This window comes from Monodelphis domestica, chromosome 7 (genome assembly GCF_027887165.1).
Source record: "Monodelphis domestica isolate mMonDom1 chromosome 7, mMonDom1.pri, whole genome shotgun sequence".
NCBI lineage: Eukaryota > Metazoa > Chordata > Mammalia > Didelphimorphia > Didelphidae > Monodelphis > Monodelphis domestica.
Genome location: NC_077233.1, coordinates 236,444,728 through 236,458,714, shown reverse-complemented (window position 1 = coordinate 236,458,714; position 13,987 = coordinate 236,444,728). Strand labels below are relative to the sequence as shown.

At 44.4% G+C, this 13,987-nt stretch overlaps 1 protein-coding gene across 3 annotated transcripts; it reads right to left on the bottom strand.

Annotated features, from left to right (window-relative positions):
* Positions 1-396: 396 nt before the first annotated feature.
* Positions 397-6,864, bottom strand: GNG10 (G protein subunit gamma 10). Of its 3 annotated transcripts, none has more exons than XR_008913729.1 (3): positions 5,335-6,397; positions 2,958-3,089; positions 397-1,348 (listed from the first exon to the last, which is right to left on the bottom strand). XR_008913729.1 is itself a non-coding variant. In XM_007498167.3 (3 exons), the coding sequence occupies exons 1-2, from the start codon at positions 6,535-6,537 to the stop codon at positions 2,964-2,966; spliced, it is 207 nt and encodes a 68-aa protein (XP_007498229.1). In that variant the 5' UTR covers positions 6,538-6,864; the 3' UTR covers positions 397-1,348; positions 2,958-2,963. The 3 variants fall into 3 exon arrangements, 2 of the variants coding, with proteins under 2 accessions (XP_007498229.1, XP_016279344.2); XM_007498167.3 differs by lacking the exon at positions 5,335-6,397 and adding an exon at positions 6,457-6,864; XM_016423858.2 differs by lacking the exons at positions 397-1,348; positions 2,958-3,089 and adding an exon at positions 3,485-4,911 and having other exon boundaries at positions 5,335-6,437.
* Positions 6,865-13,987: the final 7,123 nt, after the last annotated feature.

Here is a 13,987-nt window from a genome sequence, read left to right as displayed (position 1 = left end):
TTCTGAATGCCCTCTGCTCCTCGGTGTCTGTGCCCCGAGAGAACATGCGAGGCCCTGACTCTCCTAGCAAGGATCCCTTCCCTTCCTGCCTCCCCCTGGGCCACACTTCTGGCTGTTATCAGAACATTCGCTTCTCAGGTGAGTCATTTTTTTTTGTTTTCTAGAATGATATCTTGTAATCTCACCTCTTCTAACTGGTGACTTCTAAATTAGCTGCTTTTCTGTCATATTCTTCATGTGTATGTGTTGGGGAGTTTTACACAATTCCTCACAGCCTGAAAAAAAGATTTCATCTTCTCCCCACTTTCTATCCCGTGACAAAACATTATTAAAACTTTAAAATAGCAATAACTAGAGTCTTAACATGTTTCAGTGACAATAAAACATGGCCAAAAATGTTAGGGAAAATTTTTATTTTTAAGCTTCTAAGAGGCAATTCCAAAAAAACAAAGTAAAACAAAATGAAAAAAAGAATGTAAAACAATAAAAGTATCCTGTATAAAACCAAAGGCACACCACCAGAGCCACAATAGCAACAGATGTTTAAGAATTGAAAACTTTCTCATTTTGATCATTCCCCATGACTTCCTGTTTACATTCATTTTCTGATATTCTTAGTCTTGCTTTAAACATTTTCTCGAAAAAGAAATTCTTAAACTACAGTACCTTTCTAAGCACAGAGCCATAAAATAAGCTTAAGAGTACACAAGGTTCAATCCTATCTAAATGAAGCAATTTAATATGACAATGTTGGTCTTTCAAAACAAACTACTTAAGAAACAGATCCCAAGTTTAGTGTTAAAAACAAAATATTTTATCTTTTGCTTTAGAAAAGTCAAGGCATTGCTTGATTACTAATCTGCACTTGGGTGTGTTTCTTTAGAAAATGTGAATTCTAAAAGGGGAAAAAAACACTTGCTAGAAAATAAAAACCTTTAGCACAAGTTACAGTGAAAAATATATTTTTTTGGTAGAAGAAAATGTTTTTCTTTGTTAAATGGTAGTCACGTAAGTTAAAACAGGCTATTAAAAGCAAAGCAACAGTCATAAGTGGATGTTTTGTTAGAAGTGGGATGGAGTGTGTGTCTTTTAAAGTACAGAACACTTAACAAGAATTACCCCCCCCCAAAGCAAGTGTATTATTCCACGAAGGTCTACTCCTTTACCCTTTACATAGGGTGAGGCTTCCATTTTTTCCTGAAAGAGTTTGGCCGTAGGGACTGTTTCGGAAAGTACTCAAATATCTAAAAATTGTTTGGCCACAAGAAAAAAAAATATTTTCTTAAGACTCAGAAGCAGCTGTTAATCACTGCATGCTTGAAGGTAACTCCTCAGTGAACTTCTTCCCCTGTTAAGAAAAAAAGAAATCATTCGAACAGTGCTCTAATTTCATCCAATATCTCATTCCCTCAAGTCAGAAAGTCATTGTAGAAAAGGAAGTAGCCAGCTCTGCAATAAAGACAGTAAATTGCCACGGAGGAGGCTAATTACTATGCAGAGTTGGTGGCGTGATGATTGTCTTGGCTCTTCCCCTCATGAGCAGCCTCTTTTCACAGGCAGGTACACAAGAACTGCCTGACTCAGAGGCTGAGAGCTGAAGGACCTCCGAAGCACAACCCCGGATTTTACTGATTGGGAAATGGAGGCCTACAAAAGGGAAGTCATTTGCCTGCAAGGATCACACAGGTAGAAGTGAGCAGCAGTAGAAATGGGATTCAACCCTGGGTGTTGTTGGGCCTGAAATCCAGCACCCTTCCCATTATCCCCTACTGCACAGAGCTCCTGAATGCCAAGATTTGAACATGCTGGTCCTTGAGGGCCTTTATGATGACCTATGCCAAGGCTTCCTTTAGAGTTTATATATATATGATATATATTTATACATGTATAATATATGTTATACATGTGTGTGTGTGTGTATATATATATATATATATATATATATATTTTTTTTTAATCCTTACCTTCTGTCTCAGAATCCAAAGCAGAGTGGTAAGGACTAGGCAATGGGGATCAAGTGACTTGCCCAAGGTCACACAACTAGGAAGTGTCTGAGGCCAGATTTGAACCCAGGAACTCCTGTCTATATGCCTGGATCTCAATCCACTGAGCCTGGATCTCAATGCACTGAGCCACTGAGTTTTATCTTTTTAAGAATAAAACAAAGTTAAAGTCATCAAACACTAAGGAGCCTCCTCTGTAAAAATGAAATGAAGCATGACATTCCTAAAAATCCTAATAGATGCTTTCCATTTCAAGGAAAGAGTATTACAGTTTTAAAATTAAAAATTAAAAACTAATTTTTACTCCACTCTCACTTTTCCAAAGGACTAACTCTCCTCTCCTGGTGAAGGCTAGATGTCTAAAATATCTTCTGAAGGAAGACCTACGATCAAAGCACAGGGAGAACTTTGGGACAGCAGCCATCACTAGCAATATCCCCATGACGGGTAGTAAAGGGAGAGGAGATGGGATGGAAAAGGAACTCCTGTTCACCCATTAAAACAAAATGAATAAATTCAGGGCTCAGAAGCGTCTCCTCAGAGGGCTGAATCCTGTATTGCCTTTATAGCTCACAGTGCACTGGAAGGAGTACCGGCGCCCCCATTTTACAGATGAGCACACTGATCTTCCTAGAGATTCCAGGAGTCCCTGCTCAGAGACACATTCATAAAGGGTAACAGGAGAGCCAGGCCTTCCGGACTCCTTACACTGGAGCGGAGGGGTCAAAATCAAATAGAAAGGGTGGGGGGCACCGACCCATCCACGAGGCCCCCTGCAGCTCCCCAGTGACCCAGAAAATGGCACCTGTAAGTGCGTGTGGCCCCCTCGGGCCTCTAGGGATCTGTGCGCTTTCCCTTTCTATCCTCCCACTAGAAAGATGCACGGGAGACCTCGGCTTGGGCGGAGACCTCTGGGATCACCCACACAGGAGAGGAGCCCATCCCGGAAGTTACCTGCCATCACAGTAAGACGCAGGATCTGGGCTCGCGGAAGGGGTTGCTCCCCGCCGGAACTCCTACCAGAAGAGCGTCCTTGCAGGCATTCTGCATGCAGTACTGCTGGAGTTCCGCGGCAGCCTGAGAGACCTAAGGGAGGACAGACCACACAGATGTGCCTGAGAGATCCATGCTCGGAGATAAGGGCCCCTGCAAATGCCCTCGGAAACCCCCTCCAGCATCACGTGGTGCTATTCCTTAAGGTTGGCCCAATATAACAGGTTTCCTCTGGAATCCACCACTCCAGCGGGTGCCTACCAGCTTCATCAGGCCCCAAGGGTCCCGGGAACCCCAGGAGGGGCCTCCCAGATCCCCTGCGGGGGCTGGAATGGGCAAAGCGGCCTCAGGGACTGGTTTCTAGCCAACACCCGGAGGGCCCGGTGGTTCTAGCCAATGTTCACCCGCAGAAGCAAGTAATTGTAAGAGGCCAAATGGGGTCCAGAAGGGACCGGAGGAGAGGAGGAAAGGGGGAGAAGAGCCTTTCATTCAGTGCCGGAAGCCTTTATTCAGAATGTTGGACCTGCACAATTTGGGGCCGGCAGTAAACAAAAGGGGATGTCCTTCCTCGGAGCTCCACAATTCTCATGTTGACCAGCACCATCTTGACAAAGCGTTTAAGCGAGGGGGCTGCGGATGGGAAGTCTGGGTTCAAATGTGGCCTCAGACCCGTCCTAGCTGCGTGACCCCGGGCAAGTCACTTCACCCCCCCCCCCCCAGCCCTGAGCACCCTTCTCCCTTGGAACTCTTACTTGGACCCCTTGGCATCCATTCTAAGGCAGAAGGTAAGGGTTTTAAAAATAGATTTCCAGGAGAAGCCCGGTACTGGCCCAGTCTGAACAAAGTCCTCACCGGGGCGGGTATCCCTTGGGTGGAGAGTTTTGGTGGTGTTTGGGGTTTTGGACACGTGGTACATAAAGATGTTCTCCCAGGACTAATGGGCTCGAATGCAAGGGTCCCCGAGGGCATTAGGCCTTCCCAGGAGAATCGGTGGATAGGCAGCCGCCAAGAGAAGGAAGGTCCTGGGTGCACACGTGACCTCAGACACTTCCTGCCAGGGCACTTAGCGCTGAGAGCTGGAACTCTGGAAAGGGAGTCCAAGCAGGAAAGGGCAAAGTCCTCAGGTAGGTTGAATGCGGTCACCAGGAGTGAGAAATGGCTGAGCAGCAACAGAACATACTAGGGAAGCATTCTAGGAACGCGGGGGTTGTGAGCGGGAGGGCCCACAAGTTTCCCTCCATGAAGTAGCCCCATGCTGAACCCTCTGCTGCGAGGCCGGGACACGCGGCGCGCATGCGTCTGAAACCCATCTAGAGCCCGCTAGAGAGGTTCAAAACTCAGGGGTTTGACAACAGACCCCCGGATCATCTTCCCGGGGCCCAAGTCTAGAGTAGGCTCCGGACCTTCTCCAAATAATGGCTTTGGTTTTTTAAGCCCTTCGTTTCTGCCTCTGACTCAAATATGAAGTGCCAGTTCCAAGAACCTAAGGGCTAGGCAAGGGGGGTCCAGTGACTTGCGCAGGGTGGCCTGGGGCTGGATTTGAACTCCAGGTTCGGTCCAGGCACCCTAACGTTCCTCGGGCACTCCCTCACCAATAATGCAAATTGCGTATGTTAATCTGCAAAGGGCGTTCCTTACAAGGACCCCCGGGGGATGGGCCGGCATGGAATGGGCTCATTTTCAGAGAAGCTGGAAAGTGTATGGAAGTGCACAGAATGAGGATTCAAGGGGGAAGGGGAGGCTTCACGCCCTGCGCAGGCACAGGCTTCGCTCTCAGTTTTCTTCAGGGGAAACAAGCTTGGAAAGGCCCAGGTGCCTGAGAGGTCGAAGGTCAAGCCGAAGGGAGGAAGGCTCCAGAAAGGCAGAAAGAAGCGATCCTGGTACCGCGGAGGAGGCTCTCTTCGACCAACAGCACCTTGAAGGGGAATTCGGGAAGCCTGAGCTGAGCCGGCCTGCCCCTCTGCCGACTCCGCCCCCATGGGTAGAACTCTTAAACCTCGGGGTCCTCCTCGGGAAGACGGCGCAATGAGAGCACACACACCGCCCGCTCCAAGGACCAAAGGAGGCCTTATCTGTAAAATGCGCGCCGCATGTGGGGTGCTCCCCTTTTTGTCCCCACGGCTCTATGCACCCCAAACGTGCCAAAGTGCCCAGCAAAGGCGGCTCAGTCCCCTGGGCCCACCGGGGGTCCGTGGCCTAGTCTCCCGAGCCATCGTTATTTTCCTGATTGCTTAGCCTGACGGCACACTGGGAAATCTCCGGACAGATCCCCAATCCCGGACAGTCAAGGCCTTCCATTCCAGCCACCCCCCAAAGCTGATGCCGTCCAAGTGCTCACCCACACCAGGGCAGAGCCGGGCTAGTTCTGCCCCAAACAAGCCCAGCCTTCCCCGATTTATGCCGCCGCGGCGGGTAAACAGAGGCCAGCTGCGGACCCACACAGAAGACGTGGAGCCGGACACGGACCGGCCTTCCCCTCCCGCTCACTCTAAGCCGAGCAGCCCTTCCGGGGAACAGCGCCACTTTTGTGCTGCTGCCGGGACAGCCCGAGGGTTCGCTAAGGTCACCCGAGTGGGGGAGGGGCTCCAGACCCAGACGGGGCGAGGGAGGGAGAAAGAAGTACGAAGGGAGGAAGGGGTGGGGGAGGGGCTGAGGATTGGGGGAGTTGGAGGGCAGGAGAGAGAAAGCTCGGCAATGATCAGACGGAAATCGCCGGAGCTGCCAAGGTGGCACTTCGGTAACGGGGGATCCTCCCACGACGAAGTCACAGAGTAGCGGGGTCATCCAGGGACTCGGTTTCCTGGCTCCAGCTCTCACCAGTCTCTGCCAGGCTTTGTTTCAAGGGAAGACGGAAGGGATCCCCAAGTCACACCTCCAGTACTAAGTTGGCCACGACCGGGCGTCTAGCCCATTTCCTGGCACCGACAGTGGTGGCTGACTGTGGGCATCTTTGTCCCCTTCACCTAGGCTTAAGTGCCCTCTCGGTTCCATCTCCAAGGGGCAAGAAGACAGGCTTCCACTCAGTCAGCACACGCCAAGTCCCTACCACTAGTAGTAGCTAGCATTTATGGAGCGCTTTAAGTTTTGCAAAGCGCTTTACCTAACTATCTCATTTGACAACATGGGCAAGGTCCAAGTGGAGACTGAGGCTGGGAGAGTTTCGGTGAATTTCTCGGGGGTCATCCTGGGGATCCTCATCAAATACACTGCTAGGCACCGGGGCTCTATAGATTCAAGAGAGAGGATTCCCTTTCGTACCGGGATACCTAGCAGCCACACCCATTCAGCGGAGACTGGGGGGAAGAAGAAAAAGGAAAAGAATCTCGGAGGCCTTTTCTCCGCCTTTCTCAAGCCACACACATCCCGCAAAACCCGCTTCCCTCGAAAAATGGCCAACCATTCCTCCTTCCCCCCGCAAACGAGGGGCGGGTTCCCCGCCCGTCTAGCCCGGATCGCCTACCTTGATCCTCTCCACCCCCGCCTCCAGTTTCAGCTGCTCCACCAGGCGCTGCATGGTGCTAAGGTTGGAGCTGGAAGACATGCTCGCGGTGCGATCCTCCCCGGAACCGTAGAACGCGAGGCGGCTCGAACTTGCCCGCCGGCTTCAAGATCCGCGCGTTACCGAGCCTCCTGGGGGCTGCGAGCTAAGCGACCGTCTGCTCCTCCCAGGGGGCTGCGAGTGGTGGGAGGGCTACTCTTCTGCGCCCCAGGCGCGGCTCCTAGCGGTAAAGGGAGGAGATCCCCGCCCTCCCCACACCGCCAGCGTCCCTCCGAAAGCGCTCGGCAGGCAGGAACTGAGCTCACAGGCTGGAGGAGGGGGAGGGAGACGGGACTAGGTTTCCCGGGCTCTCTCTGCGAACGCCCAAGAAAAGTAGATCGAGAGCAGTTCCGCCCGTGCCGGTCACCCAGAGCACCCTCCAGGAAACAAGCCCACCCCAAGGATTTCCTTTCTTTCCAGACGCTGGCGCCCTGGCAGGGGCCGAGGCACTCAGAGCCTCCCAGAACCCAGAGCAGCTGTTTTAAAAGGTCCCCGAAGAAGACTACTAAGTGGCTCAGTGGGTCGCGATCCAGGCCGAGAAAGAGCTGGTCCTGGGTTCAAATTTAAACTTGGACATTTCCTAGCTGTGTGGTCCCGGGCAAGTCACCTATCCTTCTTTGCCTGACCCTTACCGATCTTCTGCCTTGTAACCCATACACAGTATTGATTCTAAGACAGAAGGGAAGGAAGAACGAAGAAGGAAAGAGAGAAGGAGGGAGGAGGAAAGAAAGGAAAAAGAAGAGGAGTAAGAAGGAATGAGGGAAGGTGGGGGAAGAAGGAATGAGGAAAGGGAGAAAGTGAAAAATGCAGGGTATACTAGACAAAGAATGGAGGTGATCTTAATGTTAAAATTAATCATTTTAAAATTAATGCAGACATATTCAGGGCAACTTCTAGTCTTAAAAAGTGGGTAGCCCAAGGCCTAGACTGGATGTGGCAGAAGTAGGGCTTGAACTCAGGTCTTTCTGATTTCAAAGCCACCTCTATCCACTTTCCAGGTTACTTCTTATAAAGACCTGAATATATATACATATATGTACCTATGTGTGTATGTGTGTGTGTCTATATATAATATGAAATATTTTTAAAATGCATAAGTCCAGAGCTATTCCCCAATAGATAAATGGTCACAGTGTGTAAACAGCCAGTTTTCAAAAGAAAAATGGAAGATATCAATAACTATACTAAAATAATGCTCCAAATAACTAAGAAGAGAAATGCAAATTTTTAAAACTGAGGTTCCACTTCAAACTCACTAAATACTCAAAGATGATAAAATGAAAATGGTAATTAGTTATGAGGCTTTGGGAGAAGAGGAACACTAATGCATTGTTGATGGAACTGAAATATTCTGGAAAGAATTTTGGAACTATATCCCAAAAGGCCTAAACTATGCATATCCTTTGATCTAAAGATGCCATTACTAAGCATATAGCCCCAAAAGATCAAAGTCAGAGGGGAAAGCACCTAAAGGTATAAAATATACCATTTTTTTCCTTGTAATAAAGAACTAGAAACTAAATGGTTGCCCACTAAACTGGAAACTAGATGAACAAATTGTGAATATGGATTTAATGGTATATTGCATCTTACTGTAAAACATGACAATTTTTATGGATTCGGAGAAAGTTGGAAAGACTTGTACAAACCAATGCAGAACCAGTACAACAATTTGTATTGGGGTAACTAGATGGTTCAGTGGATAGAGAGCTTGGCCTGGAGACAAAGTCCTGGGTTCAAATATGACCTCAAATATTTCCTAGCTGCATGACCCTAAGCAAGTCACCTAACCCCAGTGGCCTAGCACTTCCCACTCTCCTGCTTTGGAACCATTACTTAGAATTGATTCTAAGACAGAAGGTAAGGATTTTCTTTAAAATTTGTATAATGATCACAGTAATATAAAAAAACTTTAAAAGAATGTAGAGCTCTGATCAATGTAATGATCAATCATGATTTCAGAAGATTAACAATGAAATATGCTTTATACTTCTTAGCACAGAGGATATGGATTGAAGTGCAGAATTTATATATATATATACATATATATATTTAAAAGACTTAAAGTTGACTTGTTTTTCTTGACTATCAAAAATATTGATGCAAATAGACAGATTCTTTATTTTGGGGGTCCTCCACTAGAGATCACCTTCCTAAGTGGACCCAGATTACTAAAAGTTACTCTCTGGGCACAGTCATTTTCTTTCTTTCTCTCTGTCTTTCTGTCTCTCTCTCTCTCTCCTACCTTTACCTTCTATTTTAGTAAGAAATGAAGGGCTAGGGCTAGACAATTGGGGTTGAGTGACTTGCCCTGAGTCACACAGCTAGAAAGTGTCAGAGTTTAGATTTGAACCCAAGTCCTCCTGACTCCAGGCTTAGCACCCAAGTCAATTTGTTTCTTATTCCATACAAAGGAAGGCTCGTAACTGGGAGGAAAAGAGAACAACTAGGGTGTAGCGAGAATGATATTAAAAGAAAGAAGAGTGGTAACAAAACATTTTAAAATGCATGAAAGAGACCAAAAAGAAATTCAGAAGGGAACCCCTAAGCAGGAGTTATATTTGAATCATATTAAATTTAATTTACACATTGAACAAAACAAAAACTCGTAGTTTCACGTACTTTAATTGTTGAGTTGTTCTCAATCATGTCTGACTTTTTATGATCCCTTTTGAAGTTTTTTTGACAAAGATAATGGGATGGGTTGCCATATCCTTTAGCAGCTAATTTTACAGATGGAGAAACTGAGACAAACAGTGTTAAGTTGGCATGGGCACTGCACCCCCCAAACCATAGAAGTGTTTCAGACAAACTATAAGCAGGGAAATTCCTTTGCTCCCTTCCATCCTTGTGACTCCTAACCCCAAACATCCTATAACTCCTATAAGCTGCGGAGAGGATTACCCTCCTTGGAACATCCTTTTGATGGACAGAGATACACCTGCAAGCTATACCTCCATACCATCAGCTTGTATATAAGACCTGTCCAGTCCCCTGAACGATGAGGGTTACCCCCTATGTCTTCTGGCAGACCCTGGTCAGATGACTAACCTCCTGCCCATACCTCAGTGTATACCATGCTAGAGTCACATCTCCACTGTTGTAGAATATAAAGTCCCAAGAAATCTTGTCATCAGGGAGAGCAGCTTTCCATCTATGCTGTTCCTCCTAGGAGGCAGGCTTCCACCTATGCTGTCCTCCTGGCCAGATTCAACATTACCTTCTAAAAGAATAAATTTCTCTTTTTATTTTTAAGTGAAGTTTTGCAGTCTTGCATCCTTACAAAAAGTACCCTTCCTGAACCCCCAGGATTCACCTCAAGCCCCCCACGACAAAGTGACTTGCCCAGGGCTGCAAAGCCCATAAGTGTCTGAAACTACATATGAACTTCTGTCTTCCTGACTCTAAGCCCAGAGCACTATCCCCTGTGCCACCTGACTGACCCTGATTCTCTTCTGTTCTTTGTATATTGAAATGGTCTCGCTATGAATTTCATCAAAATTTATAATTTTTAAAAGATGTGACTTCTGGGTAAGCATGGCGGCAGTCTAGATGTGGGACGCTTCCTCTCCCCAGCACCCACCGAAATAGACTACCCCAAAAGACCATTAAAACAATTTCCATAAGAATGGAGGAACCCTACAGTAGGGCTCAGCATTGAAGGTATGTAGGATTTGGGCATTTCCACACTATAAGAGGGTGAAAAAGCTCTCACTCAAACACTAGCCAATCTACCCTCCCTCCCCCACCCCACCTACAGAGCTAGAGTCAGAGCCAGTGCCTGCCAGAATCAGTGAGTAAGTGAGAGGCACCTCTAGGTCCCTGGGAGCTAACTAAGACCACCAAAGACCTACCCCTGAGAGCAGATACACCAGAAACCCCAGCAGGCAGGGGAGTGCAGACCATGGGCACCCCTGGGAAGTTAGCGAAGAGAAGAGCTGCAAATGGCTGTGGAAATTCGAGAGCTTACCTCAGGCAAAATCCTTGCTCCTTAACTCCTTACACAGAGAACCTGCCCAGCTCACTCAGATTTCTGACTAAAATGAAGGTAAATCCCCCACAGTGATGGTTAATTGCCCACAGGAGCCCGAAACTCCCTCCAACAAAAGCAAAAAAAAGTCAGTGACCCTCAAAAATTTTTACGGAGGAAAAACCCAAACAACAGAAGAAACACAGTAGGAAATTCAAACAAAGATAAAATATTCTTTAAAAAATGGAAATTGTCCACAAGCTTTGGAAGAATTTAAATTGGACCTTATAAAAAAGATGGAAGCCTTCTGGCAAGAGAAATGGGAAATGGTTCCAAAAGAAAATCAAAAAATTATAGCAGAAAATCAAAAGGTTAAAGCAGAAAACCAGGCCTTAAGGACCAGAATTGAGCGACTGGAAACTAATGATCTTGGAAAACAGCAAGAATTAATAAAGCAAAGTCAAAAGACTGACAAAATAGAAGAAAACATAAAATATCTCACTGAAAAGGTGACAGATCAGGAAAACAGAGGAAGGAGAAACAATTTGAGAATCATTAGTCTTCCTAAAAAGCCAGAAATAAACAGAAATCTTGACATCATACTACAAGAGATCATTCAAGAAAACTGCCCTGATGTTCTTCAACAAGGGGGCAAAATAGACATTGAAAGAGTTCATAGAACATTAAATTCTGTACATTAAATCCCCAAAAGACAACTCCCGGGAATATAATTGCCAAATTCCAGAGCTTTCAAGCTAAGGAGATAATTTTACAATAAGCCAAAAAGAGACAATTCAGATACCAAGGAGCACCAATCAGGATCACCCAAGACCTGGCAGCTTCCACACTAAAGGACCACAAGGCCTGGAACATGATATTCAGAAAGGCAAGAGAACTGGGTCTTCAACCAAGAATCACCTATCCATGAAAACTGACTATATACTTCCAGGGGAAAGTATGGGCATTCAGCAAAATAGAAGACTTCCAAATGTTTGTAAAGAAAAGACCAGAACTAAGTGGAAAGTTTGAAATCCAAACACAAAGATCAAGAGAAACATGAAAAGGTAGATGAGAAAAAGAGGGAAAAGGAAAACAAATTTTTTTATTCAAACTCTCTTCTTTAAGGGCTACAATTAAATCAAATTATATATATAAATATATGGGGGAATGTTATTTGTAACTCTCAAAAATTGTATTCATTATTATAGCAATGAGAAGAATCATTCATAGGAAAAGATTGGGGCATTAAGGGCTAAAAGATGATATGCAAAGAAAAAGAAAAAGGGTGAGGGGATCAAAGATGGTACCAAGAGATACTTGAAGAAATAAAATAAATAGGATAATCTTTTTCACACAAAGATACACAGGAGGAGAGGGGAAGAATACTCTTATAAGAGGGAGAGGAAGAGAGTGCTAATAGGTAATACTTAAACCTTACTCTCAGTGAAATCAAATTTGAGAGGGAAGAGAATCTAGATCTATTGGGATTTTGAATTATATCTTATCCTACAGGATAAGGGAGAAGGGAAAATTAAGGGGGGTAGGGGGGAGGGAGTACAAAAAAAGGGAAGGAAGGAGAGGGGGGAGGGAACTTAACAGACCCTAAAAAAACAAGAAGGGAGCAAAAAGGGAGGGGTCAGAAAGGGAAGCATATTAAGGGAGGGGAATAGGGGGATTGACTAAAAGTAAACGGCAAAAGAAGAAAAGGCAGAACTAGGAGAGGATATCAAAATGCTAGGGAATTCACGAGTGACAATCATAACTTTGAATGTGAATGGGATGAACTCACCCATAAAACATAGACAAATAGGAGAGTGGATTAGAATCCAGAATCCTACCATATGTTGTCTACAAGAAATACACATGAGGCAGATAGATACTCACAAGGTCAGAATTAAAGGTTGGAGTAAGACCTATTGGGTCTCAACTTATAGAAAGAAGGCAGGAGTTGCAATCATATCTGACAAAGCCAAAGTAAAAATAGACCTGATTAAAAAGGATAGGGAAAGTAAATATATCCTGATAAAAGGGAGTATAGACAATGAGGAAATATCACTAATCAACATGTATGCACCAAATGGTATAGGACCCAAATTTCTAATGGAGATACTAGTAGAATTGAAGGAGAAAATAGATAGTAAAACTATACTAGTGGGAGACCTGAACCTACTACTACCAAATTTAGATAAATCAAATCAAAAAGTAAATAAGAAAGAGGTAAAAGAGGTTAATGAAATATTAGAAAAATTAGAGTTAATAGATATATGGAGAAAAATGAATAGGGACAAAAGGGAATACACCTTCTTTTCAGCAGCACATGGTACATTCACAAAGACTGATCATATACTAGGTCATAAAAACACGGCATACAAATGCGGAAAAACAGAAATAATAAATGCAAACTTTTCAGATCATAAGTGTAAAATGGAGAATTGAATCCTAGACTTCAATCCCCAGAAGTCCTTGGTATTTCCCAGAATTCCCTATAATTTCACCTGATTCTCCACCTGGGTGAGATCACAATGAGTATTTAACTGGCTCTCTGCCTCACATGCGTCTCTCTACTCTTCCATTGCAATGATGTAGTGGGTAAGCTAAGCGTGGGGGGTTTTGAATGGGCTAATCAGCTTTAGGCACGTGGTTTTTCTATTTTGTATTTTCTTTATTCCTTGATTTCTAGTAATCTTTAATAAACCTCTTAAAATATAACTTTTATTACTAGAGACTAAAAATTAATTTTTAAATATGGCAATAAAAATAATGATCAGTAAGGGTACATGGAGAGCCAAATTAAAAATTAATTGCAAATTAAACAATATGATTCTCCAAAATTGGTTAGAGAACAAATCATAGAAACAATTAATAATTTCATTGAAGAAAATGACAATGATGAGACATCCTTTCAAATTCTATGGGATGCAGCCAAAGCAGTACTCAGGGGAAATTTTATATCCTTGAGTTCATATATTAACAAATTAGGGAGGGCAGAGGTCAATGAATTGGATATGCAAATCAAAAACTTGAAAGTGAACAAATTAAAAATCCCCAGAAGAAAATAAAATTAGAAATCCTAAAAATAAAGGGAGAAATTAATAAAACCGAAAGTGATAGAACTATTGAACTAATAAATAAGACTAGAAGCTGGTATTTTGAAAAAAAACAAACAAAATAGACAAAGTACTGGTCATTCTAATTAAAAAAAGAAAGAAGAAAAGCAAATTAACAGCATCATAGATGAAAAGGGAGAACTCACCTTCAATGAAGGGGAAATTAAGGCATTAAAAACTATTGTTCCCAATTATATGGCAATAAATATGCCAATCTAGGTGATATGGATGAATATCTACAAAAATATAAATTGCCTAGATTAACAGAAGAAGAAATAGATTTCTTAAATAATTCCACATCAGAAAAAGAAATGGAACAGGCCATCAAAGAACTCCCTAAGAAAAAATCCCCAGGGCCTTATTCACAAGTGAATTC